The sequence below is a fragment of the Caenorhabditis elegans genome, chromosome V, assembly GCF_000002985.6.
Source record: "Caenorhabditis elegans chromosome V".
Taxonomy (NCBI): domain Eukaryota; kingdom Metazoa; phylum Nematoda; class Chromadorea; order Rhabditida; family Rhabditidae; genus Caenorhabditis; species Caenorhabditis elegans.
This window is the reverse complement of record NC_003283.11, coordinates 12773365-12798295: the sequence shown is the minus strand read 5'-3', so window position 1 is coordinate 12798295 and position 24931 is coordinate 12773365. Positions and strand designations below refer to the sequence as shown.

At 33.5% G+C, this 24931-nt stretch overlaps 8 protein-coding genes and 6 non-coding genes across 23 annotated transcripts; 11 read left to right on the top strand and 3 right to left on the bottom strand.

Moving 5' to 3' along the window:
• Positions 1 to 184: 184 nt before the first annotated feature.
• ugt-6 (UDP-glucuronosyltransferase) lies at positions 185 to 2812 on the top strand. The gene is made up of 7 exons (NM_001383430.2): positions 185 to 371; positions 1008 to 1233; positions 1280 to 1369; positions 1415 to 1916; positions 1962 to 2104; positions 2148 to 2233; positions 2405 to 2812. Exons 1-7 carry the CDS (start codon positions 219 to 221, stop codon positions 2804 to 2806), a joined length of 1602 nt encoding a protein of 533 aa, NP_001369960.1. The 5' UTR covers positions 185 to 218; the 3' UTR covers positions 2807 to 2812.
• A 147-nt stretch (positions 2813 to 2959) lies between these two features.
• Positions 2960 to 5282, top strand: ugt-4 (UDP-glucuronosyltransferase). 2 transcript variants are annotated; one of them, NM_001047738.3, is made up of 7 exons: positions 2960 to 3142; positions 3458 to 3683; positions 3727 to 3816; positions 3873 to 4141; positions 4221 to 4447; positions 4495 to 4726; positions 4776 to 5282. In NM_001047738.3, exons 1-7 carry the CDS (start codon positions 2990 to 2992, stop codon positions 5184 to 5186), a joined length of 1608 nt encoding a protein of 535 aa, NP_001041203.1. In that variant the 5' UTR covers positions 2960 to 2989; the 3' UTR covers positions 5187 to 5282. The 2 variants fall into 2 exon arrangements, 1 of the variants encoding a protein (NP_001041203.1); NR_003178.1 differs by having other exon boundaries at positions 2990 to 3142; positions 3727 to 3820; positions 3882 to 4141; positions 4776 to 5186.
• Positions 5283 to 5330: 48 nt separating this feature from the next.
• Positions 5331 to 7620, top strand: ugt-5. Of its 2 annotated transcripts, NM_073799.5 has the most exons (9): positions 5336 to 5528; positions 5782 to 6007; positions 6060 to 6149; positions 6198 to 6308; positions 6366 to 6655; positions 6703 to 6937; positions 6982 to 7067; positions 7118 to 7254; positions 7309 to 7619. In NM_073799.5, the coding sequence occupies exons 1-9, from the start codon at positions 5373 to 5375 to the stop codon at positions 7580 to 7582; spliced, it is 1605 nt and encodes a 534-aa protein (NP_506200.1). In that variant the 5' UTR covers positions 5336 to 5372; the 3' UTR covers positions 7583 to 7619. The 2 variants fall into 2 exon arrangements, with proteins under 2 accessions (NP_001379317.1, NP_506200.1); NM_001392632.1 differs by having other exon boundaries at positions 5331 to 5528; positions 5897 to 6007; positions 6703 to 7254; positions 7309 to 7620.
• Positions 7621 to 7777: 157 nt separating this feature from the next.
• Positions 7778 to 9099, top strand: srbc-43 (Serpentine Receptor, class BC (Class B-like); the record flags this gene model as incomplete). Of its 2 annotated transcripts, NM_001047739.1 has the most annotated exons (5): positions 7778 to 7961; positions 8139 to 8494; positions 8550 to 8645; positions 8702 to 8803; positions 8932 to 9099. In NM_001047739.1, 5 exons carry the CDS (start codon positions 7778 to 7780, stop codon positions 9097 to 9099), a joined length of 906 nt encoding a protein of 301 aa, NP_001041204.1. The 2 variants fall into 2 exon arrangements, 1 of the variants encoding a protein (NP_001041204.1); NR_003179.1 differs by lacking the exons at positions 8139 to 8494; positions 8550 to 8645.
• A 645-nt stretch (positions 9100 to 9744) lies between these two features.
• Positions 9745 to 11027, top strand: srbc-44 (Serpentine Receptor, class BC (Class B-like); the record flags this gene model as incomplete). Its single annotated transcript, NM_073797.1, has 5 exons — positions 9745 to 9928; positions 10097 to 10452; positions 10496 to 10588; positions 10629 to 10730; positions 10869 to 11027. 5 exons carry the CDS (start codon positions 9745 to 9747, stop codon positions 11025 to 11027), a joined length of 894 nt encoding a protein of 297 aa, NP_506198.1.
• Positions 11028 to 11169: 142 nt separating this feature from the next.
• On the top strand, positions 11170 to 13143 carry fkb-4 (peptidylprolyl isomerase). The gene is made up of 4 exons (NM_073796.6): positions 11170 to 11377; positions 11531 to 11796; positions 11898 to 12150; positions 12847 to 13143. The coding sequence occupies exons 1-4, from the start codon at positions 11297 to 11299 to the stop codon at positions 13024 to 13026; spliced, it is 780 nt and encodes a 259-aa protein (NP_506197.1). The 5' UTR covers positions 11170 to 11296; the 3' UTR covers positions 13027 to 13143.
• A 191-nt stretch (positions 13144 to 13334) lies between these two features.
• Positions 13335 to 15255, top strand: sre-20 (Serpentine Receptor, class E (Epsilon); the record flags this gene model as incomplete). Of its 2 annotated transcripts, none has more annotated exons than NM_001383429.1 (7): positions 13335 to 13450; positions 13784 to 14038; positions 14088 to 14214; positions 14348 to 14504; positions 14550 to 14672; positions 14722 to 14858; positions 14906 to 15255. In NM_001383429.1, the coding sequence occupies 6 exons, from the start codon at positions 13831 to 13833 to the stop codon at positions 15072 to 15074; spliced, it is 921 nt and encodes a 306-aa protein (NP_001369961.1). The 2 variants fall into 2 exon arrangements, with proteins under 2 accessions (NP_001369961.1, NP_001256459.1); NM_001269530.1 differs by having other exon boundaries at positions 13432 to 13450; positions 14906 to 15074.
• On the bottom strand, positions 15230 to 24774 carry ZC455.1 (the record flags this gene model as incomplete). 6 transcript variants are annotated; one of them, NM_001269526.3, is made up of 18 exons in its annotated part: positions 15411 to 15545; positions 15594 to 15777; positions 15821 to 15948; positions 15996 to 16406; positions 16455 to 16676; positions 16725 to 16897; positions 17215 to 17383; positions 17493 to 17683; positions 18030 to 18198; positions 18243 to 18354; positions 18905 to 18994; positions 19118 to 19197; positions 19479 to 19556; positions 20760 to 20811; positions 22065 to 22231; positions 22793 to 22919; positions 24373 to 24486; positions 24716 to 24774. In NM_001269526.3, 18 exons carry the CDS (start codon positions 24772 to 24774, stop codon positions 15411 to 15413), a joined length of 2661 nt encoding a protein of 886 aa, NP_001256455.1. The 6 variants fall into 6 exon arrangements, with proteins under 6 accessions (NP_001123075.1, NP_001370245.1, NP_001256457.1 ...); NM_001383428.1 differs by lacking the exon at positions 24716 to 24774 and having other exon boundaries at positions 15233 to 15545; positions 24373 to 24488; NM_001269527.3 differs by lacking the exon at positions 19479 to 19556.
• ZC455.14 lies at positions 17817 to 17965 on the bottom strand. Its single transcript, NR_069808.1, has one exon. It is a non-coding gene; the product is annotated as an Unclassified non-coding RNA ZC455.14 (non-coding RNA).
• On the top strand, positions 17829 to 17910 carry ZC455.t1. The gene has a single exon. It is a non-coding gene; the product is annotated as a tRNA-Ser (tRNA).
• On the top strand, positions 19311 to 19451 carry ZC455.16. The gene has a single exon (NR_069807.1). It is a non-coding gene; the product is annotated as an Unclassified non-coding RNA ZC455.16 (non-coding RNA).
• On the bottom strand, positions 20924 to 21052 carry F18E2.9. Its single transcript, NR_069805.1, has one exon. It is a non-coding gene; the product is annotated as an Unclassified non-coding RNA F18E2.9 (non-coding RNA).
• F18E2.11 lies at positions 20924 to 21052 on the top strand. Its single transcript, NR_069806.1, has one exon. It is a non-coding gene; the product is annotated as an Unclassified non-coding RNA F18E2.11 (non-coding RNA).
• On the top strand, positions 24168 to 24299 carry F18E2.7. The gene has a single exon (NR_069804.1). It is a non-coding gene; the product is annotated as an Unclassified non-coding RNA F18E2.7 (non-coding RNA).
• Positions 24775 to 24931: the final 157 nt, after the last annotated feature.

Sequence of the window (24931 nt, the reverse complement as noted above, 5' to 3'; positions counted from 1 at the left end):
AGTAGAAAGGGCATTATCAGTGCATTTATGCATAGAACAGTCCCGTGGAATTGTTCCTTTTGTTTGTCAACGAAATTTTGAACAGTCTGTAGTCCATTGGTTAGTTTGCAGTTGATACCCCTAAAAAAGTAAGTTATCAAAATGAAGAGAAATCGAAGCTGATAATATTTTATGTACAGGTACAGAAGGTAAACCAATACACTCTCTTCTTGTTTGCCATGCTTCAAATTGTACTTTTTTTGTTTATTTCAACTCTATTCGGTAATGCATATTCTTATAAATTTCTAGTCATTTCACCGGTTTATGGATTCAGTCATATGAAATATATGGCAGAATTAGCAAATCATTTGGCAAGAGCTGGAAATGATGTGGTACGTTTTTTTATTCAAAAAGTACTCAAGATTTCAAACGTGGCGTTACTTTTTGTTCTTCGAATAACGTCTGCAATTCTACTGGGACTTTTTGAAAAATTATTGTTAAGGTATCAATCTGTACAAAAAAGTGTGAAAATTATTTCTAGTTTAGTGGAGAAGCTGTATGTTTCAAACAATTTTATATGTAAATGATTTTCATATCCGTTTCTAATACAGGCTTCCAATTTTAACTATTCTTGCCAGAGCTCATACGCTTTTCACAGTTTTTTTTAATGAGAACTGGAAATCGATATGTGCCCCTCAATCTGGGAAACTTGATCCGCATATATTAATTCCACATATGATTGTGTTAAAGGCACGCAACCATTTTCGGGCATTTCTAGGAAAATTCATTTTCAAAACAAGATTTGAAAAACATGTGTGGTCGCGGTGGTCTGAAATATATTTAACCACACCTAACATGGCTTCATTAATGTCAATTAAAATTGGAATAATTCTTAATTCACTGATAAAAACCATTTTTCTAGAGCCAATTAGTATCATTGGAAAATTCTTATCAGGCAGCAGCCGTTTTTTCAAACATTCTCAAAAGGAAGTGTATGATTAGAATGCAATTTTAAAAGTAGTTTTCAGACGTACTTCCAGCCATTTGTTGTGGACGAGTATCATGATCACACACTGATAAAAGAAAAATCAATTAAAATCTGGAATTATTATCATGATGAACTTGGAAGGCAGCATATTCCATCACAAGGCTGTATGAGAGATGCGTGGCATTCATCCTGGTATCAATCAGATGCTGGAGCTGCAATTCTTCTTTCTAAATACCTTTTTCCAGCTTTTGAGCATATGTGTAGAAGTTAGTATTTCCTGATAAATGTCAATCAAGTTACGTGTGATTACAGAAATGTTTGAGGACACCGAGCTTCATTACGATTTGAAAAGCCGCCAATTTGATGTGGTCTTATCGGAAGCGTTTGATTTTTGTGGTCTATGTGAGCTCTGCTACAAAACTACTACAAGTAGAATATAATTTTCAGATCTTGCCAGCTATCTTGAAATGCCTTCAATAATTTCCACATTTACTGGTAACCGATTGAATGCTCTTGCTCCTGTACTGGGTGAACCATCATTTTTGCATTATCTGCCGGCACCTACATCCCAGTATGGACATGAATCAACAATATTTGATAGACTGAATGATGTTTGGCACAAGATTTGGTCTTCTTATGGTTTTGCGCAACTTTTTGAAATGCAGTATCAACAAGTTTCGAAGTTAACAAATGGAAAAGTAAAACATTGGAAAGATATAATTCATGACGTCACTTATCACTTTTCAAATTCAAATCCATATCTAGATTTTGTAATTCCTACGATTCCGAAGGTTGTTCCAATTGGAGGAATAACTGTAGATCATGACTACTGGAGCACGAATGGAAATCATTCAGAACTTTTGGAACATGTTTTGAATGCGCGAAAACATAATGTGTTTATTTCTTTTGGATCAATGGTTCGATCAGTTGATATGCCAAAAGAATTCAAGTTTCTATAACTACGTTTTTTTCTTCTTCGATAGATTAATTTCAGAAAATCCATGATGAAAGTATTCTCGGATCATCCAAATATAACTTTCTTGTGGAAATATGAACTGCCGAATGATCAAGAGTTTTTGAGAATATTACCAACCAATGTACACGTAGCCAAGTGGTTTTCCCAGAGTGCCCTCTTAAGTAAGTGATAAGATAATAAAACCACAGATTAAATAATTCTCAGGTGATCAACGGGTTAACCTTTTCGTAACACATGGAGGACTTGGTAGTACAATGGAGTTAGCACGGGCAGCAAAACCGGCAATAGTGGTGAGACATTATATTTTGCCATTTATCAGACAATAATAGTGTCTTCTCAAAATTAAACAAACAGATAAGAAGATACAAACATTTTGTAGTTCTGAAAAGTCTATCAATGTGTATAGTTAACTCGAATTCTCTAATACAAAACCTAATGCAATCATTCTGAACACTTCACAGATTCCACTGTTTGCTGATCAACCGGGAAATGCAAAAATGATAGAACGACATGGATCAGTAGAAATATTTTCAAAGCTTGATATTCCTAATTCGAAGAAGCTCAGCAGTTTGATTCAAAAAATGTTAAATACAAAATATTATCAACAGAATGCAAATCGGTTAGCCGATACATTACGTTTTCAACCAATCACGCCAACTGATCTGATGGTAAAACACGCCGAAAACGCCGCACGATTTGGCAAAATGCCAAACTTGGTACCTCATGCTAAGGATATGGGTTTCTTTGAATATTACAACATCGATATTATCTTTATTGTTTTTTTACTTGTTTGGTTGCTTTTCTCTGTTGTGGCACATGTTTTCTCAAAATTAAAGTTGTCTTTGAAAATAAAGGTTGAATAGAATTGTTAACTGATGAACATTTAAAAGTTTCAAAAGAAGTCTAGACAAGTCACATTGATTAGAAAAAATGAAGGAAGTAAAATAAATGATTGTGATGTTCGCTCGTGATTGATTCTTTTTTGATAATATAAGCGATGATACGATGATAATCGGTTATTGTTAGTATTACATTTGAACCGGGTGATGAGTCGTGTACTGTGTGTTTTGTTGTTCTCTGTTCTAGTTTCTCATGTGGAATCCTATAAGTTTTTGGTTATTTCTCCCGTTTATGGATATAGTCATATGAAGTTTATGGCTATAATTGCAAATCAGTTAGCAGATGAAGGACATCAGGTGGTATGTTTTAATTTACTCGTAAAAATGTGCAAATGGTTTTTTCGAGACTTTCTCGTTTTTTCTCATACACGGATATTTTTGTTTTCAAAATTATTCTTCACTTTTTAAACAATTCTATAATTCTGTTAACTGTAAAACGAGTGCAAATTTTTTTAGGAACTCATGAGTACGTATTACAAAATGGAAAAGTCAAATTTTATAAAATTAATTATCGACAAACATTTGAACAAATACATAGAAAGACTGTCTAATCAAATAATGTTTCAGTCCCCACTTCAATATGTTTACTTTTTCTTATTTATTTTTCAATTTCAGACGTATTTTCAACCATTTGTCATTGAAGCTTATCTAGATCATAAGCTTCTAAACAACAGCTTGATTGATGTTATAAATTATTGGCATGACGAGGAAGGTCGACGTCACATTCCTCCGAGCAACGATCTCCACGATGCATGGTACTCGTCAAAATATCAATCGGCACTTTCCGCTGTTTTTGATATGCCGCAGTTTTTAGTTTCTGCTTGGGAACATATGTGCAGAAGTGGGTTAGTTCGTTATTTGCAGCTTTCATTTTCTGTTTTTAGAAATCTTCCAAGATTCCGAACTGCATAAAATTCTCAAAGATAAAGATTTCGATGTCGTGATTGCAGAAACTTTTGATTTTTGTGGATTATGTAGGTTATTAAACTTTGATATTTTTTAAAGTTGGTCTAATTTCGTAAATTTAAAGATCTAGCAGACTATATCCAATCAAAATCAATCGTCTCTGTTTTCACCGGAAGTCGTCTCATAGCTATCACTGATCCACTTGGAGAACCTTCCTCTCTTCATTATATACCTGCTCCAAGTAGTGACAACTTTGGTTCATCTGCATCAATTTTCGATAGAATTAACGATTTATATCACAAATACGTGTTTGGCAGCGGTTACTCAATAATTTTCGATTGGCAATACAATCAGATTGCAAGATTGACTCATGGAAAAGTTAGACATTGGAAAGTAGGTTTGCGAAAAATGTTAATTTTATGTTATTCAATTCAAGTTGTGCCGAACTCTACAGTTATTCAAATAATTTCAGAAAATCCTGAAAGATGTCACATATCATTTCGCAAATTCAAATCCGTACCTTGACTTTGCTGCACCAACAATTTCCAAAGTTATTCCAATTGGAGGATATGATATGGATAAATCAATTCAAACAAAAATTCCTGATGAATTTGATTCAATATTAAATGAACGTTCATTGACTGTTTATGTATCATTTGGATCAATGGTAAAGGCAAAGTTTATGCCTGAGAGTTACAAGTATGTCAATCAAAAAACAGGCTACTCAAAAAATTTAAATATTTCAGAGAGGCAATGCTTCGAATGTTTACTGCAAATACACAAAATATTACATTTTTATGGAAGTATGAAGATCCTACTGATATATTTTTCAAGAATCGTCTTCCGAAAAATGTGATACTGAAAGACTGGTTCCCTCAAAGAGCTCTTCTCGCTGACAAACGAGTGAAACTTTTCATAACTCATGGAGGTCTTGGAAGCACTATGGAGCTTGCATATGCAGCTAAGCCAGCTATTGTGGTACTGTGGTTTACCTAAAGTTTCCTTACAGTTAATTTTTAAATTTCAGATTCCGCTAATTGCAGAACAACCGGATAACGGTAAAATGTTAGCAAGACACGGATCAGCGGAAATCTACTCAAAACACGACATTCCTCACTGGGAAAAGCTGAATCGACTCCTTCAAAAGATGCTCCAGCATTCTTCCTATCAAAAAGCTGCTGATCGTCTTGCTCGAGTTCTTTCTAATCAACCAATCAAACCAAGAGAATTAATGATAAAGCATTCTGAAATGGCTGCAATGTTTGGAAAAATGCCAGAACTAACACCTTCTGTTCAAGATATGAGCATCATAGAATTTTACAATTTAGATATAATTTTCTTGTTTTTAATTATTTCAATTGGTACTTCAGTTTTATTATGGAAGTTTTTGTACTTTGTCTTAACTGACTCTGGTAGCTTCAAATCAAAAGAAGATTGATTTTTTATGGGATATATTTTTTGAATTGAAATCATTGAAAAACGGTTTTCTATATGTAATGTGCAATTAGTTCAATAAAGTGTTTTGTACTTTGTAGTGTTTTGAGTTTCACTCTATTTATGACCATTTTGTTATCGTTGTATTAAGATAAGATGGTCATGTCTGAAATCATCATTATTGAGAATCATGAACATACATCACGTTTTCCTTATTTTTGTTCTACTATTTATTAAAAATGTAGCAAGTTACAATTTTCTTGTAATATCTCCGGTTTATGGATTTAGCCATATGAAAAGTATGGCAATTATTGCAAATCAGTTAGCTGATGCTGGGCATCAAGTTGTAAGTTTTGAAATATTGTTTGAAACAAAAAAATTAACCGTAAAATTAACCTGAGATTTATTTATTTCCAGCATTTCTACAAAAAATACTAATTTTTTTTGAAATTGCAATTTTGTGTCAAATTATTTTTTTAAAAATTTATTAACCTATAAATATATTTCATCTTATTGGAAAAAGTTGAAAAAGTGCTCAAAAATTGTATCGAGTTTGCCTTCAAGAGATTGTACACATTTTCTATATAGAATTATTCCAGACGTATTTTCAACCATTTGTAGTGGAGCTTTTCAAAGATCATGATCTCATTAAGAATCCGAATATTGAAATTATGAACTATTTCCACGATGAAGAAGGAAAGAAGAATATTCCAGGTCATTCAGTATTAAGTGATGCATGGACATCTTACAAATACCAATCGGATGTTGGACAAAAAATTTTTGCGCCAAGAATTCTTCATCAGTCATTTCAAGAAATGTGCAGACGTGAGTTTAACTTCGACTAAGCTTTTGAAAAAAATCAAAGACAAGGTTTCAGACATGTTCGAAGATGAAGCACTTCATCGCCAGTTGAAAGACAAAAAATTTGATGTAGTTCTATCCGAAACATTCGATTTCTGCGGACTGTGTAAGTGGTGCTTTATAAGTTCAACTAAAAGATCACATGTGTTTATAGATCTGGCAGATTATCTGGAAATGCCTGCAATCATATCAGTTTTCACTGGAAATCGATTAAATGCAATTACCAATGCACTAGGAGAACCGTCATTCTTGCACTATTTACCATGTAAGATTTGAAAACAAAATACTATAGCTATATCTAGAAATATGAAGAACTCTTCAGCTCCCTCTTCGTCATTCAATGCAAATATGTCACTTTATGATAGATTCAACAATTTTTGGCACAAAATACTCTCATCCTCAACATTTGGGGAACTCTTCGATCGACAGTACGCTGATGTGTACCGTCTAACAAATGGAAAAGCAAGACATTGGAAACAAATTCTCAACGATGTCACTTATCACTTTTCCAACTCTAATCCATATCTCGATTTTGTTATTCCAACTATCGCAAAAGTAATTCCGATTGGTGGCTACACAATGGACTACAAACAAGTTCCGCCTGTATCAAAAGTGAGTTAATTTACAAAATAATCAGTTTCATTGTCTTTTAATATCAGGATCTTGATACCATTCTCAATTTGAGATCTTCAACAGTATTCATTTCCTATGGAACAATGATTTCTGCAAAATATATGCCAGATGAATACAAGCAATCGATGATTGATTTTTTCAAGGATAACAAGAATGTAACCTTTTTATGGAAATATGAAGAACCAGAAGAGAAATTTATAAAAGAAAATATTCCGGATAATGTCCATCTTTCCACTTGGTTTCCTCAACAGTCTCTCCTAGGTCGGTCATTTGAAATAATGTTTTTGACGTTAAAAAATTTGTAGCTGATAAAAGAGTAAAACTATTTATAACACACGGAGGACTGGGAAGTACAATGGAACTAGCATACTCTGCGAAACCAGCAATCGTGGTATGATAGTTTTAATGAACTTTGAAAATTAGGACAACATTTGAATTAAGACTCCACTTTTTGCGGACCAACCCAGCAATGCACAAATGCTTGAAAGGCATGGGAGTGTTGAAGTACTTTCTAAGCATGATATTCCAAATTGGAAAAAACAGAGCGATCTACTAAAAACAATGTTGGCTGATAAAAAGTTAGTTTTGGAATTATATGTATTTTTAGTTTCCAAATTTTGAACTGTTTATAGATATCAAGAAGCAGCAACTCGTTTAGCTGATATACTAAACAATCAACCAATAAGCCCTCGAGAATTAATGTTAAAGCATGCTGAAAATGCAGCACGTTTTGGTAAAATTCCATCATTGACGCCTTTTGCAAAAGATATGGGATTCATCGAATTCTACAATATTGACTTGATTATCTACTCTGTTTCGTTCACTCTTTTCGCAATTTACGTAACAATCGAAATATTTGGAATTGTTAAAAATTGCTGCAAAACTCGAAAACTGAAAAATGAATAAATGTGATGTTTCTGCCGGATCGAATATTTGTTTTATATCATAAAGGGCATTTTCAATGCTTGGTGCCTTAACTAATTTTGAAGTTTTTACATAGTTATACTTCTTGATAACTTCACAGTTGAGTTCGCTTCAGTTCAATCAGTCTGACGTTTTCATGCAAAAAGTAAAAACTACAAGAAACACAAATTTGTTCAAATGTCTTCTGAATTCAACTATCGAGCATTTTCTGTCACTTCAGTTGGATTTATTGCTTCAATTTTTATTGTGGTTCTCAATATTCGACTTCTATGGAAATTTCAAAACTCTCTCATGAAAAACAAACCTGAATATCACTTATTCAAAATTAGATTCATAGTTGATATATGTTATTCTTTGACAGGTACAGTTTCATTGAAATTTAAGAAAAGTTACATGTAAAGAACAAAGTTTATATTTTTATTTGGTAGAACACCACAGTTTCTTAGCACAACATTTTATCCTTTTTGCAACCTGCTGGATACATTAGTTGAAAAATTCCATCGGAAAAAGATTTTCAAAAAAAAAGATTACATTGCAGTTAGTATATACTACTTTTCATTAATTGTGTCTTATATCTCTCCTTTCATTCTTTTCCAATATAAATCACTGTTTATTGCAACGTTATTATCCTCAAACGTTGTCTCAACCAGGTTTTTCTTGGGAGCTTTAATTTCAATTGAGCGGCTCATTGCTGTATTTTTACCTGTCAAATTCCATAATAATCGACAGAAAATATCAATTTTCACATTTTTTATTATGTTAGTATTGTGGGGAATGCTGGAAGATGTTATGTATTTTTGGGTTTGCAATATTTCTCCATTTGAAAAAACTTGCTCAATTTTGGGGTGCACTTGGAATGATTGTTTTTTGCAATACTGGACTGGAAACAAACTTGTATCAGTTTTAAAATTTTTCTCGTAATTTTAGTTTTTATTTTTCAAGTGTTCAGATAATTGGTTTATTTACATGCATGAGTTCTTTGATTCTATTCGTAAAACTTTTATCACTGAAAAAAGCAATGAATCTGAATAATGATCTGTCAAAAGTTAGTAATATCAGTGTTTGCTCTATTTCTATAATTAGTATAATTTCATTTTTCAGACGAATTACTTATGCATCGGCGACGCGTGCCTAACTCTTATATTTGACTTTTCACCTTTTCTGGTGACACTCATTTTCAAAACTCAACTTTTGTCAGCAGACGTGAGTTATTCTAATAAGAAACATAAAATAGTTCAAGCATGTTTGTGTGATTTGATGAAGAATGAGTAACGCTTTGATGGAAGCTATCAAGATTTCAAAATGATCGAGAGTATTTTATCATATTTCAGATCTATGGGCCATACAATGCTACTGCGAAAAGTCTTGCATGTTTTATTGATGCTGTAATTGCAGCTATCGTGTTGAAAATACCATCAAAAATAAATTCTATAAAGAGTGTAAATCCGCGTAGTGGAATCACTTCCGACCGACATGGATCAAGCCGAACTCAATTTTAAATCATTCCTTTGTGGATGTGGATAAATTACTGAAAATTGTAATGCATACTTAATATTTTTGGTATCTGAGGATAAACAAGAAAAATTGGTAAACCGTAAAAAAATATTTAAACCGGTTCAAAATTTGAAAATCCACCCAAATTCTATGCTTCCTATGTACATATGAATGTATATATTTTTATTTTTGCGTTAACATAATATTTCTGCTACAAAATGCACGGATGTTCTTTATACGGGTGTCCATATACAGAACTACAGAACATAACATGTCAAATTTTCGCCAATGATTTTGAAGTTTCCGAAAATTGCCGAAAATGACAACTGAGAACCCGGAAAAACTTTCAACTGTTGCTTGGAAATGGTAGTACTGGAAACTGCGTTGTGTCCATCATTTTGATAATGGAGTAATTTTTTGTGAGATTATACTACATTTTTCCAAACTTCATCATATTAATCATCACTAAGAATCTCAGTACATATAATTGGTTTTCGGTTTCTAATCTGATTAGGAAGTTTTTGTGCACATCAGTGATCTTACAGTTCAGTTCACTTCGATCTCCTCGTTTTGCTTTCTCTGAGCGGAAATTTGGCATACTTCATAAGACTGACAAGTTTCTAGTCTTTGGCATTTTTTTTTCTCTTCTAATGTCTTACGAATTCAAACACAAGGCATTTTCGGTCAGCTCGGCAGGAATCACAGCGTCGATATTTGTTGTGGTTTTGAACATTAGACTTCTGTGGAAGTTTCAAAACTCTCCAATTAGGAAGAAACCGGAATATCATTTATACCAAATACGATTTTTTGTTGATATATGTTATTCAATCGCAGGTAATGTTTAATAGATTTTGGAAAATGCAATAAATTCTCACCCAGTGGGTGTCGCAGGCATAAAATTAATTCCTCTTTAAATCTATGTCTGATAGTATAGAGGCTCATATGATCAGGATAGTGCAAACCCTCAAAATGTCGAAAACGAAAAATCTTACATGGTTACAGTTAGTATATACTATGTTGCCTTGGATATATCTTACCTCTCTCCATTCTTTCTATTTCACTACAAGATATTGTTTGTCGTGACATTATTATCCTCAAACATCCTGTCCACCAGATTTTTCCTAGCTGCTCTGATTTCGATAGAAAGATTAATTGCAGTATTTTTGCCTGTTCAGTTTCATAATAATCGTCAAAAACTACCTGTTTTTATATTTTTCACTATGTTACTTTTATGGGGAATGTTTGAAGACGTTATGTATTTTTGGATCTGTGATATTTCTCCATTCATAAAAGATTGCTCAGTTCTGGGATGCACTTATAATGATTGCTTTTTGCAATACTGGACTGGTAGTAAATTGGTGTGAGTTTTAATTGTATTTATTTTCAATTAATACTTTTCAGGTAATTGGAGGATTCACTTGCTTAAGCTCTTTGGTTCTCTTTTTCAAACTTTTGGCATTGAAAAAAACCATGAATATTGTCAATTTATCAAAGGTAGGCAAATTTAGCCTTTAGTAATTAATACTTTTTTCAGACAAATTACTTATGTATTGGTGATTCATGTTTGACTCTTCTATTTGACTTTACGCCATTTCTTTTGACGCTTGTTCTCAGAACACAACTTTATTCTGCAGACGTAAGTGGAATTATTTTGAAAACTGTTTTGCTCAAACATTTTTTACAAAAGGCTTTGAAATTATTAGGTTTAAATAATTTGAGAAGTTTATAAACATTATAGTAATGACTTAGAAGAGCTGATAAATTATAATTTCAGATCTATGGGCCTTACAATGCTACTGCAAAAAGTACTGCATGCTTTATCGATGCCATGATTGCAACTTGGGTCTTGAAAAAACCATTAAAACCAACTCAAATTAGACAAATAAATTCACTGAAAAGAATTTCCGACCGACATGGATCTAGTAGAACATAACTTATAAATTTTAATTGTCAGATCATTTTCCCTCTTCTCTTGTTTTACTTCCCTTACGCGAAAAGCTTGCTAAACGATTCTTGTAAGCGAGATAGTACGAGACGCAAGCACAAAAGAAGGACACTATGCGATAGATACTGCTGTTGCCGTGTTGGCCTTCGATCAGTGTAAGAAAATAGAAAACGCAGTCGTAGACGCATTTGTAACCGCTCATCCACTTAGACTAATTCCACTCCCCAAAAACATTTATTTCTATTACTAAAAATCAAATGAAGTTTTTATATCGAACCACTTGTTTCCTGATTATTGTATTTTCATCGACAGTTTTTGCAAACGATAAGAGCTGGAAGGTATATTATTTAACAAATTGGAATTTTTCATTTAGCTTGACTTCGTGAAATATATCATAAAAACAATTGGAAGTACAGTTTCCAAACTATAAACGATATTAGGAAATTTAAAAAAAAACCACTTCTTCTTGAACAAACTATTCAATCGTTCAGGAAGATGACGGATTAGAAATAACGATAACATCGTCAATAGATGAGAGCGAATGCGAGATCAAATCCGCAGGTGGCGATGTAGTTGATCAGTACTACAAGTTGACAGATGAGAAGGGAGTTGAAATTGGAAGCAATTTTGGAAAGAAACCATATACATTCACGTTGGGAAGGAATCAAGTGATACCTGGAATGGATAGAGCTATGCGAGGAATGTGTATTGGAGAGATTCGAAAAGTTGTGATTCCCCCGAAACTAGGATTTGCGAAGTAAGCAAGGGATTATATTATTATTAGTTTCCTAAGGATAATTTGTTCCTGAGAAGTTTGATCATTGAAACCATACATGAAGTTTTTTTTTATAATTACAGAGACTCGACTGGTCAGCCACTCTATTACACTGTCCAGCTGGTGAACCTGTTCCGTGCGAATCCTGGGGAGAGATGGGTCACTGAAGAAGGAATTCAAATTGATCAGATTCACAAGATTGAAGCAGACAAATGTAAAAAAGCTGAAGCTGGCGACAAGATTTATCAGCAATATGTTTTGAGATTAGAAGATAACACACTTGTGGACTCATCTTATTCAAGAAATGCTCCGTTTGTATTTAGATTGAGAAACAGAGTAAGTTTTTTCAGTTATTAAAAAACCAACCGCATATAGGTAAATGAAATTTAATGAGAAAAAAAATCATCACAGATTTTTTTTGACACTCAATTTAATAAAATAAAATTTCTCTCCCGGCCACTTTTTGCCCAATTTACCAAACCTTGGACGAAAGTTTGTTTGAAGTTGGGCCAGATTTTGGATTTGTATTTTGAGTTAGAGTATTCGAAGTTTTGTCAGATTTTGGCAAAAATTGGTTTAAACATTTTTAAAACTTTGGTTTACTCTTTGAGTACCTATTAGAAGTTGATGTATGTAATATATGGTGTATGTAAATCCCGAGAATGTACGTTTTCATTTTTAATCTCATAACTGTCTGATGAAAATGTGGTTTGAGCTAGGTGTTATGTGGTTTATAAAAATTAAAGAAACTGGTTGTTACATTGGTTAATGAAATCTTATTTCACCTGTCATGTGAAATTTACAATTTTTTTACGTAGGGAGCAAATTACAAAACCCAATGAAAATTATGCTTAATTCTTTGTTTGAATTTTTTTATTAATATTATTCTTGTTTATTTGATCTTCAAAATTGAAATATTCTGATGATCTAGAAAAAAAAACATGAAAATATATATATCATGAAATTTTGGCGCAATATTATATGATCGGAAAAATTTTTTGTGGCAAAGTACATAATACAATATAATTTTAGGAAGTTATCGATGGAATGGATATTGCAATGGATGGAATGTGTGAAGGAGAACGACGTCGTGTTGTGATTCCATCTGAATATGGATACGGATCCCAAGGATCCCCACCAGAGATTCCCGGTGGTGCTCGTCTTTTCTTCGAAATTGTTCTAGAAAAGCTTGTTAAAAGAGATGAACTTTAGAGTGATTTCAGATGTTTTTTGTTTGATTAATTATTGAAAAGGACTTCCTGTTTCCGTTGAACGTTCTCTGTTAATGTTACATATGTACGTGTTTGTGCCATAAAAATTTCTTGATTTCTCGTAGATTTTTTCAAAAAACCAGCTGCAACGATTATCCGAAGCAAGCTTCTGTAGCCATCGGCTCTCATAAAGTCGGAGAGCAGCTGAAATTGAATTGAAAGACCAACCAACATCACTTCGTCATAAGTTTTCAGAAAGTGGGGAGTGTCGGCTGACTACTGCCAGTGTTAACCTACAATTTTCTTTTGATTTGTAATTGAGCTACAAAATTGTTAGAAAGACATTTAAATTTGAAGCTGTCGGTGCGAAATTTTCATTTTCATGTCAGAAGAGATATTGGTAACAATGCCCCATTCAACAGTGTGTAAGTTTTTTTTAATAAAGTGACATTTTTTCCTGCACGTTCCGGGAACTTGTGAATTTGACGTTCAAATTTAAATCATAAAATGTAGCGAAAATGTTTATTGGTGTACCTTTAAAGAACGTAACTCGCCTTGAAAGTGCTCATGTTGTACTAAAGAAGTTAATCTTGTCACAATTAAAAACTGTTACAGTAAAATAGGTATAGGTATCTGTTGAGAAATATGATGCCGTTCCCGTAAAGAATCAGGTGAATTTTTTGCGTTGAGTCATTTACTGTAAACAGTTTTTTTTTCAACTGAAGCAAACCACGCATCAAAATGTTTTATTGTTTCAGGTAACCCTACAATATTTTCATTATTTCTTGATGGAGCACTTCGCAAAATGAGTATGACTGAAAATATAATGTACATAATAATTGTATTGATTGCATCAATTGCAACAATTCTATGTCTTTTGATAGTTGGTAGATCAAACACATTTCATCCAAATCTTCAAGGACCTATATGGTTTACAGCATTTGTTTATTTTGATTTGACCATAAGCAAAATGTTGACAATCGTATTCCAAACTACTTATTTGGTAGAACAAAGTACATACTAAATTATTTTGAAATATTAAAGTCTTAAACTTTTTTACAGATGTCCCCGAGGGTGGTATGACTATGATATTGTGGACTGCAGCTACTCATTATCATTTTTTATTTACTGTTATGGCAGCTCCAATTGTTATTGTAGTTGAGAGAAGTCTCGCGACATATTTCGTTTTGTGAGTTTTAAACATTTGAAAACATATAATTTGTCTGATTGAAGTGTTTCTAGTATACACTTTTCAATTTACTGTCCAAATCAATTTTCGAAATTTTTGAAATGTGTTTTTGGAATAAAATTATAATTTTCAGTGATTATGAGAAGAAAAAACGTCGATACATTCTCGTACTACTTTTATTATTCCAAAACTTTTTTGGTGCAACTTTTACTCTTTTGACAGTCAACAATATTCTTCGATATATTTCTGCAGCTGTTTTAGCAGGGATTATTGCAATTTCTTCATTTTTGGTATGTCATTTTGACTCACCAAATGTTTAATTATGTTACTTTCAGACGTTTTTATACAATTGTAGAATTAACAAGCGAACTTTGCATTTTGTTGAAACTCGGAATAGAGACATAAAATTTGATTTGAGCGTCAGATATCAGCTGCGCGAAAACGTCAAAACATTTAAGGTTTGCTTTTGCATTTTTTGGAATTTGGTTTTGATATGAATGATTTCAGATGTTGAACTTTTTACTGCTAATGCTCACTGGAATGATTGTTCTTTTGGCCATTCTCAAAACAATTCCAATGATTATAGGTGTTGAGGAGAAAACAAAATACATGTTCAAAATGAGTACAGATATGATTGTGCACGCGTGAGTCTACAATGAATCATTAATTCAAGTGTTCTTTCATTTTTCAGAGGTCCAATTTATGTTACGATAACTCTTATATGTGCTGTGGAAGATTATCGAATCATTTTCTACCGATTTTTGGGATATGAAAAGAAAAAAGTGGATCCGTGCAAAATTAATTCAAAACAAACGGAAAGAGATATTTATTTTGAACAGTTTTTGAAAGTTCTGAAATAAATATTTCCAACCTGGTGTTGCTTCTTAAAATTAAAACCACAAATTCAACGTTTTTAATTTTTTAATATTGAAAAAATGCGTGGAGCATTGTCATTTGTTGAATTCTTCAAATTTCCTGAAGATACGATCTTCATAACTCATAATTATTCCAAACGTAATAAAATAAAATAAATTCATCCGGGCAACTGATAATTGATGAGATGAAAAAGAGACGAAACAATATTGATAATAGTTTTGGCGAAAAACACATGTAAATGAATAAGGAAAATAGAAAATTCTAATAAATAATCTACCGTGTGAAAGTTTCTGTAGTGATGATATAAGTGAAAAGGCAGTTTAGTTCACATTTGCAGCCATCGTTGCTTTTTGGGATTCCATTATCGATCGAGGTGTAGCGCTGAGCAAGAATTCGACGCGGAATCTTTCTCGAGCACCAAGCTGGCGATTCGGTTCTCGAATCATTTGGCGAAGCTAAAATTTTAATAATTTGAAAATTAACATATTCATTTTAAAACTAACCAAAGTATCTACACAATCGGCACGTGCAGTATCAATCCATATCTTCACATCTTGCTCATTTTTGAAATGTTCACCACCGGACCATAATGCCAATTCCATTACATTTTTGGCTTTTGTTAAACTATTTGATTTATCTTCTTGAAGGAGAACGGCACAAGCTGACAATGCCCTTGAGAATCGTGATCTAGAACTTTTTCATTTAAAAAAATATTCAAATTGAGTATTACCGTAATTGGATTGGAGGTGCTTTTCCATCCATTTTGTGGTGAAGTAATGTACAAAGTGCTCGCAGAGCATAACGGCAAAGGCCGACTAGTTCATCGCCGCCGCTTTCAATTTCTGCTCCAAGTGTTTCCTATAATTAGAATTTTAAGAGTTAGTTTTACGTAAACGTTTACAAACCGGCAGGAACAAAAGTCTTGGGAACTCATTATATGAAGAATTTACATTTGGATATCGGTATGCTAATAAGAATTCTTTGAAATTTGTGCTCAGCGACTCCACGCCTTCTCCTTGTAACATTTTCAGAGCTTGAAGAACTTGAAGAAGAATGAAACTGACAAGCTCTTCATGATTTGTTCTATCCATTCTTTGATTAAGCTGATGAGCAGCCAAACTGTGGAATGAGCAAAGATTCAGTCGTGGCATGGCTATCACTTTTGTGTTCCGACCGTCAAGATTCTGTGTACCCGTGTCATAAAGGAATTGACGAATCGCACCATCATGATCTTCGATTTCAAGGAAGCCAGGCAACCCAAAGTGATTGGATTCGGTTTTTCTCATGAGCGGAGCATACTGGGAGCACGGGGCAATCTGGAAGTTATCCTTGAATTTCGGAAATCGCTGAGTTTTGGAGCTCACCATAAGAGTAACCGGATAGTCTGGTAAACTCTGTCTAGGAAGAACTGCATTATAGAACAAAGATTTTCCTTTTGTCAAAATTGGATGTGGAGAAGTAATGATGAAAGATGCAAAATCTAATTGTGAAAGTCGATTCCGTGATACTGGCTCATCACCTCTTCTAGCATCTTCTGATAGCTTATCGGCAACGATGTTCAATGTTTGAACGTGTGATAAAGATATCTGTAATGTTGAATCTTTTGGTGAAATAGTCGAATTAATACTATTTACTTGTTGGAATCGTTTGTAAAGTTCTTCTCCAGAAAGATTATGATTACTTTGTGATCGATCATTTCTTGCGACATGACTCATTGAATGGTTGACTGGAGAATTCATTGGGGATTGCATTGAGACTGATTCTTGTGACATAAAGATTGGAATTGAAGCTGTTCTTGGTGGAGATACTGAAAAGCGTAGGAAACTCAGGAATGTGTTGAAAAGTCTATTATATAACTTATTCTTTCTAAAAATAAACGTATACAGTAGTACTAAGATGTTAATTTTAAGGTTATTTTTTAAGATTTCTAACTATAGTGCATCTATATTCTTTTGTTCAAGCTCATATGTTCAACGATCCCACGTCATTCATGCTTGATAAAATCTCAATGATTAACATTTCTTCCTCCTACACTTTTGTTCGAAACACACTCACTGATTGGTTTCTTACTGTTAAAAGGCAATTGTCAAGTGTCAAGTGGAATAGTCAACACTGTCTACTCACCATTTTGTTGATCCATTCCGTTGAATGACATGTAGCTCAATGATGGACGATCGTCTTTTGACCTACTCCGACGCACGTAGATTCCATTGGGAGAGTGATTTGCATTACGGTCAAGACCCGAGAGTACTGTTCGGCGACAACTTCTATTGTTGTAACCACGGATTGAGCTCTTAAAGATTAACAAAATATGTAAATTGACCGTTTATAATAAAGATTGTTCTATGAAACGTATCTTTCGAAATTGAATAGATATAGGATTCGCGTTACAAATTACTTACATGTCTGTTATCTAATTTTTCTACGCTTGGCATTTTGGACATTGGTGCACTTCTAGATGAGATCATTCCAATATTTGCTTCTGAAGATCCGGATGAGCCGATTGGACTCATTGTTGGAATTGATAATGGATCATCGACATCTGTCTCTTTCACCCAGCGAATAGGGGCAAATGTCTCATGATTTGGATAGCCTGAAAAAGGGGAACTTAACGGAGAGACGGGAAGAGGACAGCTGCCCGCCGGGCAATGCCCGGGTCTCCCCTCCGACGAGAAAGATTGGTTGCGCTGTAGAGACACATAGGAGTATAAATGCCCTGTTTGCTGTTGAAATGGCGTGCTGCGATGTCCGAGTGGTTAAGGAGTTGGACTTGAAATCCAATGGGCATTGCCCGCGTAGGTTCGAACCCTGCTCGCAGCGAATTTTTGAAATTTTTAAACATTTTTTTGTTCTTCAGAGAGAGAACAGAATCCTAAATTTACATCTATTTTTACCCTATTTACCCCTCGCAGCGATTAATTAATTTCTTTCGAACTAACCTGTAGAGTATGATGCTCTTCTCGATGGAACTTTTGAGGTAGGCTTTGAAATGATTTCAGTAGGTTCCGGAGTTGAACCTGTGTGACTGAGTGGTGAGTGGTGAAGCTCGTTGATTGTGATATCAGAGGAACTGTCGGGTCTCATTGGAACTAGAGATGGACTAGGAATCTGAAATGTTATATTTATTTTAAAACTGAAATTTGAAATCTTACAGATCTAGGTGAAGAGTCACGTGTGGTCGGCAAAAAGCAATGTGGGCTTTGAGCTGAAGAGACGCTCAATCTGGATCTGGCTGATGTGTTACGGGAATTTGCAGGACTGTCTCTGAAATTCCTAATTTTATGAATAGAAAAAAATATTCTAGTGTAAGGTATTTTTACTGTTGAATTTGGAATAGCGAACTTTGTTTTTATGCTCAAAAAAGTCCTAAAATTTCCTCAAGTGACTGGATTTTATAATTATCACAGTTTGAAAAAATTTTAAAAATTTAGAATGTTTTGCCGGTAAAAATGTTTTCCGAAGTGTATTGTGTTTACAGGAAAAGTGTATCGTTTGGCTAAAATGCTTTTTGTTCTTAATTTTTCTTGCAAAAATTGTTCGAATTTTTGAAAATTAAATGGAAATCAAAGCTCAATTTCAAATTTATTTGTTTCTCTGAACTAATCGTTTCTAGTCGCTACTATGCTAGAAAAAAAAACAATTTTAGCCAAACGATAGATAGAATGTTTTCGAAAGTCAATTATGAGCATAGTATACTTTGAATATTTCCGAGAAATTAAACAAATTTCGCTACTCAACTTTTGAATAATTTCAACAAAAATGTACAAAGACCTTCGAAATACGTAAAATATTTGTTTTTCTTCTTTAGGCTCACCTGTAATTTGAATTGAGACTACTCCGATAATGTGGAGGTGTACCCCACGAATCCTGTGATCCTACCATTTTTATTGGCGTAGCTGACCATCTGAAGACCACCATTCTATTATTTCGTTCGAATATTTCGAATGATAGAAAAACAACTTTCAAGAGTCACGAAAATAATGTAGTATCCTATTGTGGGCGGGGCTTGTTACAATATTTGACTTACGTGGCAATCGGTGGCGACATGAGGTGTGAATGGTTATGATGATGGGATGAAGTAGAGGAGGAGGATCCTCGATCGGCAGACTGCAAAAAAAATTTTGTTGGAAAAATCTGCAAAGCCACAGTTATGGTTTGGTGTGAGGGAACTCTGAAGGTATGAAAAAAACTAGATGATCAGTGTTCGACAAATCTCTCTCTCTTTTTAACTCTCAGTGATTCTCATACCTTTTCTCTAATAGTGGATAAACAAATGTCAAGGTACTTGACATTGAAAAGATAAAGTGTACTGTGTTAAGATGTGTTTACTCCGTGCTCTATGAGTTACGAATTCCACAGATACGACCGGGGAAAGAGAATCAGCTGACCTGAAATCGTTGAAGGATTTTCTTAAAATCGTGCTGTCGGTGTTGATCGGGTATACGAGGGGAACAGCCCGTTGAGCTCTGAATATGAGAAAGTAATGGGTTTGACAGGTTGGTTCAAATCAAATTGAAATTGGGTAAATATTTAAAATTGAAAGAAAAGATGATAGATGAAAATGAAATGCGGGCTTTTAGACAATTTTACGTTGAAATAATATCATCGCCATTAAGTTGGTTTAAAATCAATAGAGGCTCATAATTTCAGAGCTGAACAGTCAAAAAGAAACATATTTTTGGCAGAAGGAGTGTTCTTGGAGTCTAATGTGGGCGCAACCTTTTTTGGTAGAGATTATCAGAAAATATGCACCTGTTTTTCATCTTGTTGGACTTTTTTTATTACAAAAAAACCAGACAGAATAGTTTAAATAATTGTAAAATAACCGTACTTCAAAATTGGTATTTATTTCAGAGAATATTATGCTCTAATTTTATTTATTTTAAATTTTTCCTCTTTAAGTTTTTACAGGTGTTATAGGACCTTGCTTTCTTTCAAGTTTTGAATGGCCATTTCGGTTTGACTGAAACTTGAGTCTAGAATTCCACATATTATACCGAGTATTATTAAACCACATCATCGATTTTTAATCCCAGAATTTACTTTATCAATTACAAGCCCTGTGGAAAAATCAGATACGTCACGCGAACACCTCGAACTACAGGTTACTGTAAAAAATTGAGAAGATGCTTTACTGAAAATCCAAAAATTAAAATAAAAATTTGGAGAGAAATTGACATGAATGAAAATTTGAGATCAAGTTCTGAACTTTATGATATCACAATTGAGAGTATATCAATAATAAAATGAAGTACTTCATAATGGTCAAGTGATTCAACTTGTGATTTGTGAAAAAGATTAATTAAAAGAAACTCAAAACCGTACTAAAAAATTCAACAATAATTGAACAATTGAAAAAGTTAACTTGAACCTTTAACTTACTTCGAACCCTTTGTTAACTGGTTATGTGAGTTTCAAGTTTAAAAATATTGCATTGCCGCTCAAAAACGTATAAATTAAAGATTTTTGAACTTCGGGGTTACTTATCTGGCACTCGTGATTGAATATGATTTCTGAGTGTAGTATCGACAGTAAAAAGAGAGATATAACATTTGTACCAAATACAAATAAAATCTTTTTTTTTTATTTGAGATGTTCTTTAAGTGTTCTATTACTAAGCATTGGACATTTGATCTACTGAAGATTCTCAAACATATAACAGTACTCACTTTATCGTCGTGGTCGTTGCTCTCCGGTTCAAGATATGTTAAGCTGGCTACTCTGTAAAAAGAAGTTTTTTTTTTAATTTATATAATTCAAATATCCAAACAAATTTCATTTGAAAAAAACTGAAGCGTGGGAAACGAAAGCAAACTTGAAACTGTGATCGTCTTGGCGCGTATTTCAAACGAACAACCGCCTAATAGCTGAGAGGGATTATTACACGGGTTGCTCGGGCGGCAAGAGAAGAAGTGCTCTACCGACGGGCTCCAGCCCCTGTTTGCTCCGCCGCCACCACGCAAGAAAGCGCCACGCATTTCTCACTATCATACCAAACTAATAGGCACACATTGGTAGAGGAGGGGGTGTATGGAAAAATGTCTGGGCGAGCTATGAAATGATGTTGGAATCTAGAGTTTGTTGAAAAAATTGGCCTAGTTTGGAGAGCGAGTTCACTATTTTCAAACACTTGTTAGATTAATATGTTTAAGTGGGTCATGAGACATTGCATAGTTATGACGAATTATGTAAGTGTTCTAGAATTTTTTTTATTGCTGCCTCAATATGACTCCAAACGAGCAAATGTAATAATGGGATTTTCTGAAAATGTGCTGAACATATTTTGAGGTGGTTCCAATTGACAAAAAAAAACAAGCAGCTAAAAAATAAGCTAAAACTTTGAATTTTACCAACTTGTTCGTATAGCAAAATATGTGAGTTTTGAATAAAAATTAAACTTTGGCTGCTGTGAGACGGAAAAGTAGTCAAGTTTGGTGACTTTAGTTTAAAAAAATGTCTAAATCTACTTCTCCTTTAACTAACTTTTTGAAATTTTTCGAACTGGAAGTCTGGCACACAACAACCTTCTGTGTAAAGTGAGAAACTCGAAAAAAGCTCTAGAAAAACAGATGACGCGAATATAGATTTTAAATTAAGCCTACGCTTTAAAAGTCTCCGCAAAGTAGGGGGCCCTATGTGGAATGCATATTTTAAGAATTATCATATGGTCTCGAGACATGTTCTAGCGCGGGATCTAAAATTAAAATCTATGAATATCTGAAAGTATCAATTATCTGAAAACATTCTTCCTCTATATTTGTGGACCACTTGACATTCACCCTCAATTCAAGTGATCATCGGCATCCCACGCTTGTCTTTGTTTATACGCGTGTTTTCTGTACTTGCTCCGTTTCTTTCATCTCTCCTCTTTTACACTGTATATCTTTCAAAAAATGTCATTCGTACAAAACACAGTGTTCCACATCGTTTACGCTTATCCTCTCGGAAATATCTTTCTTCGTAGTTTGACTCACCCCAGATCAAGCAAACCGACACTTCGTGGACGTTCTCTTCGTTTACTGCGTATCTTCTTCGAGATGTTCGAGTCAGATCCTTCTTGACGCTGAAGAAGAGGTGGCAGTGCTAATCGGGGCTCTGGTCGAAGAACAACGTGAGGAGTTTGATGATATTGTTTTGAATCCTAAACGGTTTTTATTGATGATCAAGACACGAAAGATCAATTGAAGAGGCTTTTAAAGAGGTTTTGGTCGGTGTGTATAAGAGAATAGGTTAGCTTTAGAAGTTCCGAACATTCTTTGAATTTATTGTTTAGTTGTTTAGCTGATCTGTGTACAAACCTATTTCTGCGAAAAAAAAGTGTTTTTAAATTTAATGGGGATTTACAATCTTACGTTTCTAAAAATTTTGTATATTTATTTTGGAATCAAAATTACGATTTTAATTAGACAAATTTAGGAATCTAAGTCAATTTATAAAATTTCAGTATGCCTTTCGGAGGCTTCAAAAAATTTTTGTTATCATATCGAAATAATAAACCTAAAAAATAAATAAATAATTAGAAAAATAATTTAGGAAATTATTAAAGATTACTTTCATTTATTTAAAATCAAAACAAAAATTTGCCAGACTATGAATCAATTTAAAAATCTTTCGTCTGAAAATTTGCACTAACTTCAGTTTAAAACCTGGTACACAATATGGTTTTCAACTTTAACTAAATAATTAAATTAGTTAAATATACCTGCGATGTCAATGAAGATGGCCTGGCATATGGACTAAATGCCGAATGCTCGGACATTGGAAGACCACTGTTATTACTGTTATTGTTGATTATTGTGGTAGTTGCACTTCGAGGAGTGTTTGACATCCTGAACAAATACATTAATTCAAAGATATCAAATTTCATATTCACACATTTTCACAAAATACATCTGAACTGTTTCTTCTACAATCCCTTTCAACAGGAGTTGAATATAAGGTAGGAATACGAGTAGAAGAAAACAAAAAAATAACAGTAATCAACAAGAAGCCGAACAAGCAATGAGCAAAGGCAAGCCGCTGAGGAGCAAATGAATAGAAGAAAGTTCACAAAAAACTGGATGCTTGACACAAAGCTTTCCACACAGAGAATGAACGATCTTCTCGTCTCGGAAAGGCATTTCTCTGCGTTTCTAACTACAGAACAATATTATTTTTGAAAAAAAGTCTCCTTGTAAGGAATAGGTACTGGTTTTTGATGCGCATTTTATGTTAGAAGTGAATGGAAAATGTGTCAAAATCTTGACATAAGTAACTACATAATATCCATGCAAAGAGGAATTTGAAAAAAAACTTGAAACTCAGAGATTTTGTCTTAAAACAGAAATAAAAGTAAATGTCAGCTTACGCTATTTTTGAATAGTGCTGTAAACTTTTGAAGCTCTTCAAATCAGGTTACTGAATTTTCAGTCGAAATTGCAAATAATTTTTTTTGTTTGTTTTCTATATTTTCTACAGATTTCTAAGTTTCATTTGATAAGTTTCCAAAATTCTCTGGGAAAAAACGAAAAATATTTAACTTACATATTCTTATTCTATTCATTACTAAGTTTGTCTCGGCAAATTTCCACATCCAACAATTTTTTGAAGAAAATTCCCGAAACTATTGATATTTTTCTTTAAAAAAAACTAAGAAAATAAAATTAAATTGCGCTTATCCTAAATTTCAAACAAAATAACGTACTAAATTTTTGGTTTCTTGTGTTATTTTGTGTTCGTTCAAATGTTTCTAAGTCGGTTTTTATATCAATTTTCAGAATTCGCAGTGCTTGGAAATCCATCGAAAAAGAAGATTTATCAAATTTTCTGAACGACCAAAATTGACACTATTGTAGATACAAATTTTCTAAAAACGATTAATTTTATAAAAAAAATGTTACCCAGGTATATGTATTTTAAAATACTCTTTTGATTTTTAACTTTCTTTGAAAAAAATGAACAAAAAATAAAATTCAAAAGCTCTACTCATAACCGCAATCAAATTGCTTCACGTCATGCTTGATAGAGGACACAAAAGCGGAAATGATAAAGTCATAATGTGTGGAGAATCTGGCAAGAGCACTAGACTGCGCAATCCGTATCACAATTGGATCGGATATCACGTCAAACCAAGGCAAATCAAACGTTCTCTCATTTCCGGCGTCTCTCGATTTTGCGAAATATCCATTTCTCGATCTTTATTATTAAATAGGAGAAAGTTCTCGAGCAAACGAGACAGGTAAATAGAGATAAAAAGACAAGATTATCATTTTCAATTAACGGCTATACATTGCTTGAACATACCTGCTAAAACTACTATTATTGTTGCTGAATGACGTGGCGATTGGTGGGAGATTTGAAAATATTCGTTCCGGTGCCACGTAGATGGCCGCTGGCTCGTGAGCAGATATATCGCATCTGAAATATTTTCAAGTGATTCTCTTACTATAATTCGATTGTTTTTTTTTCAAATTCAAAAATTCGTAACATGGAGCTTTTGAGAATTTGTTTAATATTTTCAATTTAGAATTTAATATTACTTTCTAAAAAACCTCCGAATCTACATATAAGTTTACAAATCTTATTGAAATGCTTTATTGTATTCTGTCTTCTAGTGTTAGTACAATTAGTTTCTTAATCTTCTTACCTACAAACGGAGCATCTCCTTGAGCCACGAACTTCTGCCACAAACAGGGAACATGACATTGTGGATTAGATGTTTTCTTGTCACTTCTTCTACTTATTTCTTGTATTTGTACTTCAACTTCTTGTACTTTTGTGTTTGTTGTGACCTATTTTGACTAGAGTCTAGAGACAATAAATACAGAAAATATTCTAGAATAGAAAAAGAAGAAAAAGAGAA

What these genes read in the sequence shown, in the direction of transcription:
- ugt-6 (NM_001383430.2), top strand. Translation starts at nt 219, where the DNA reads ATGCTTCAAATTGTACTTTTTTTGTTTATTTCAACTCTATTCGGTAAT. An exon ending in GTTTGATTTTTGTGGTCTAT is followed by an intron (nt 1,370 to 1,414) that starts GTGAGCTCTGCT and finishes TATAATTTTCAG; the next exon opens with ATCTTGCCAGCTATCTTGAA. An exon ending in CAGCAAAACCGGCAATAGTG is followed by an intron (nt 2,234 to 2,404) that starts GTGAGACATTAT and finishes AACACTTCACAG; the next exon opens with ATTCCACTGTTTGCTGATCA.
- ugt-5 (NM_073799.5), top strand. Translation starts at nt 5,373, where the DNA reads ATGAACATACATCACGTTTTCCTTATTTTTGTTCTACTATTTATTAAA. An exon ending in ATTTCAAGAAATGTGCAGAC is followed by an intron (nt 6,008 to 6,059) that starts GTGAGTTTAACT and finishes ACAAGGTTTCAG; the next exon opens with ACATGTTCGAAGATGAAGCA. An exon ending in CTGCGAAACCAGCAATCGTG is followed by an intron (nt 7,068 to 7,117) that starts GTATGATAGTTT and finishes ATTTGAATTAAG; the next exon opens with ACTCCACTTTTTGCGGACCA.
- fkb-4 (NM_073796.6), top strand. Translation starts at nt 11,297, where the DNA reads ATGAAGTTTTTATATCGAACCACTTGTTTCCTGATTATTGTATTTTCA. An exon ending in CAAACGATAAGAGCTGGAAG is followed by an intron (nt 11,378 to 11,530) that starts GTATATTATTTA and finishes TCAATCGTTCAG; the next exon opens with GAAGATGACGGATTAGAAAT. An exon ending in TATTTAGATTGAGAAACAGA is followed by an intron (nt 12,151 to 12,846) that starts GTAAGTTTTTTC and finishes ATATAATTTTAG; the next exon opens with GAAGTTATCGATGGAATGGA.
- ugt-4 (NM_001047738.3), top strand. Translation starts at nt 2,990, where the DNA reads ATGAGTCGTGTACTGTGTGTTTTGTTGTTCTCTGTTCTAGTTTCTCAT. An exon ending in GAAAAGTTAGACATTGGAAA is followed by an intron (nt 4,142 to 4,220) that starts GTAGGTTTGCGA and finishes AAATAATTTCAG; the next exon opens with AAAATCCTGAAAGATGTCAC. An exon ending in CAGCTAAGCCAGCTATTGTG is followed by an intron (nt 4,727 to 4,775) that starts GTACTGTGGTTT and finishes TTTAAATTTCAG; the next exon opens with ATTCCGCTAATTGCAGAACA.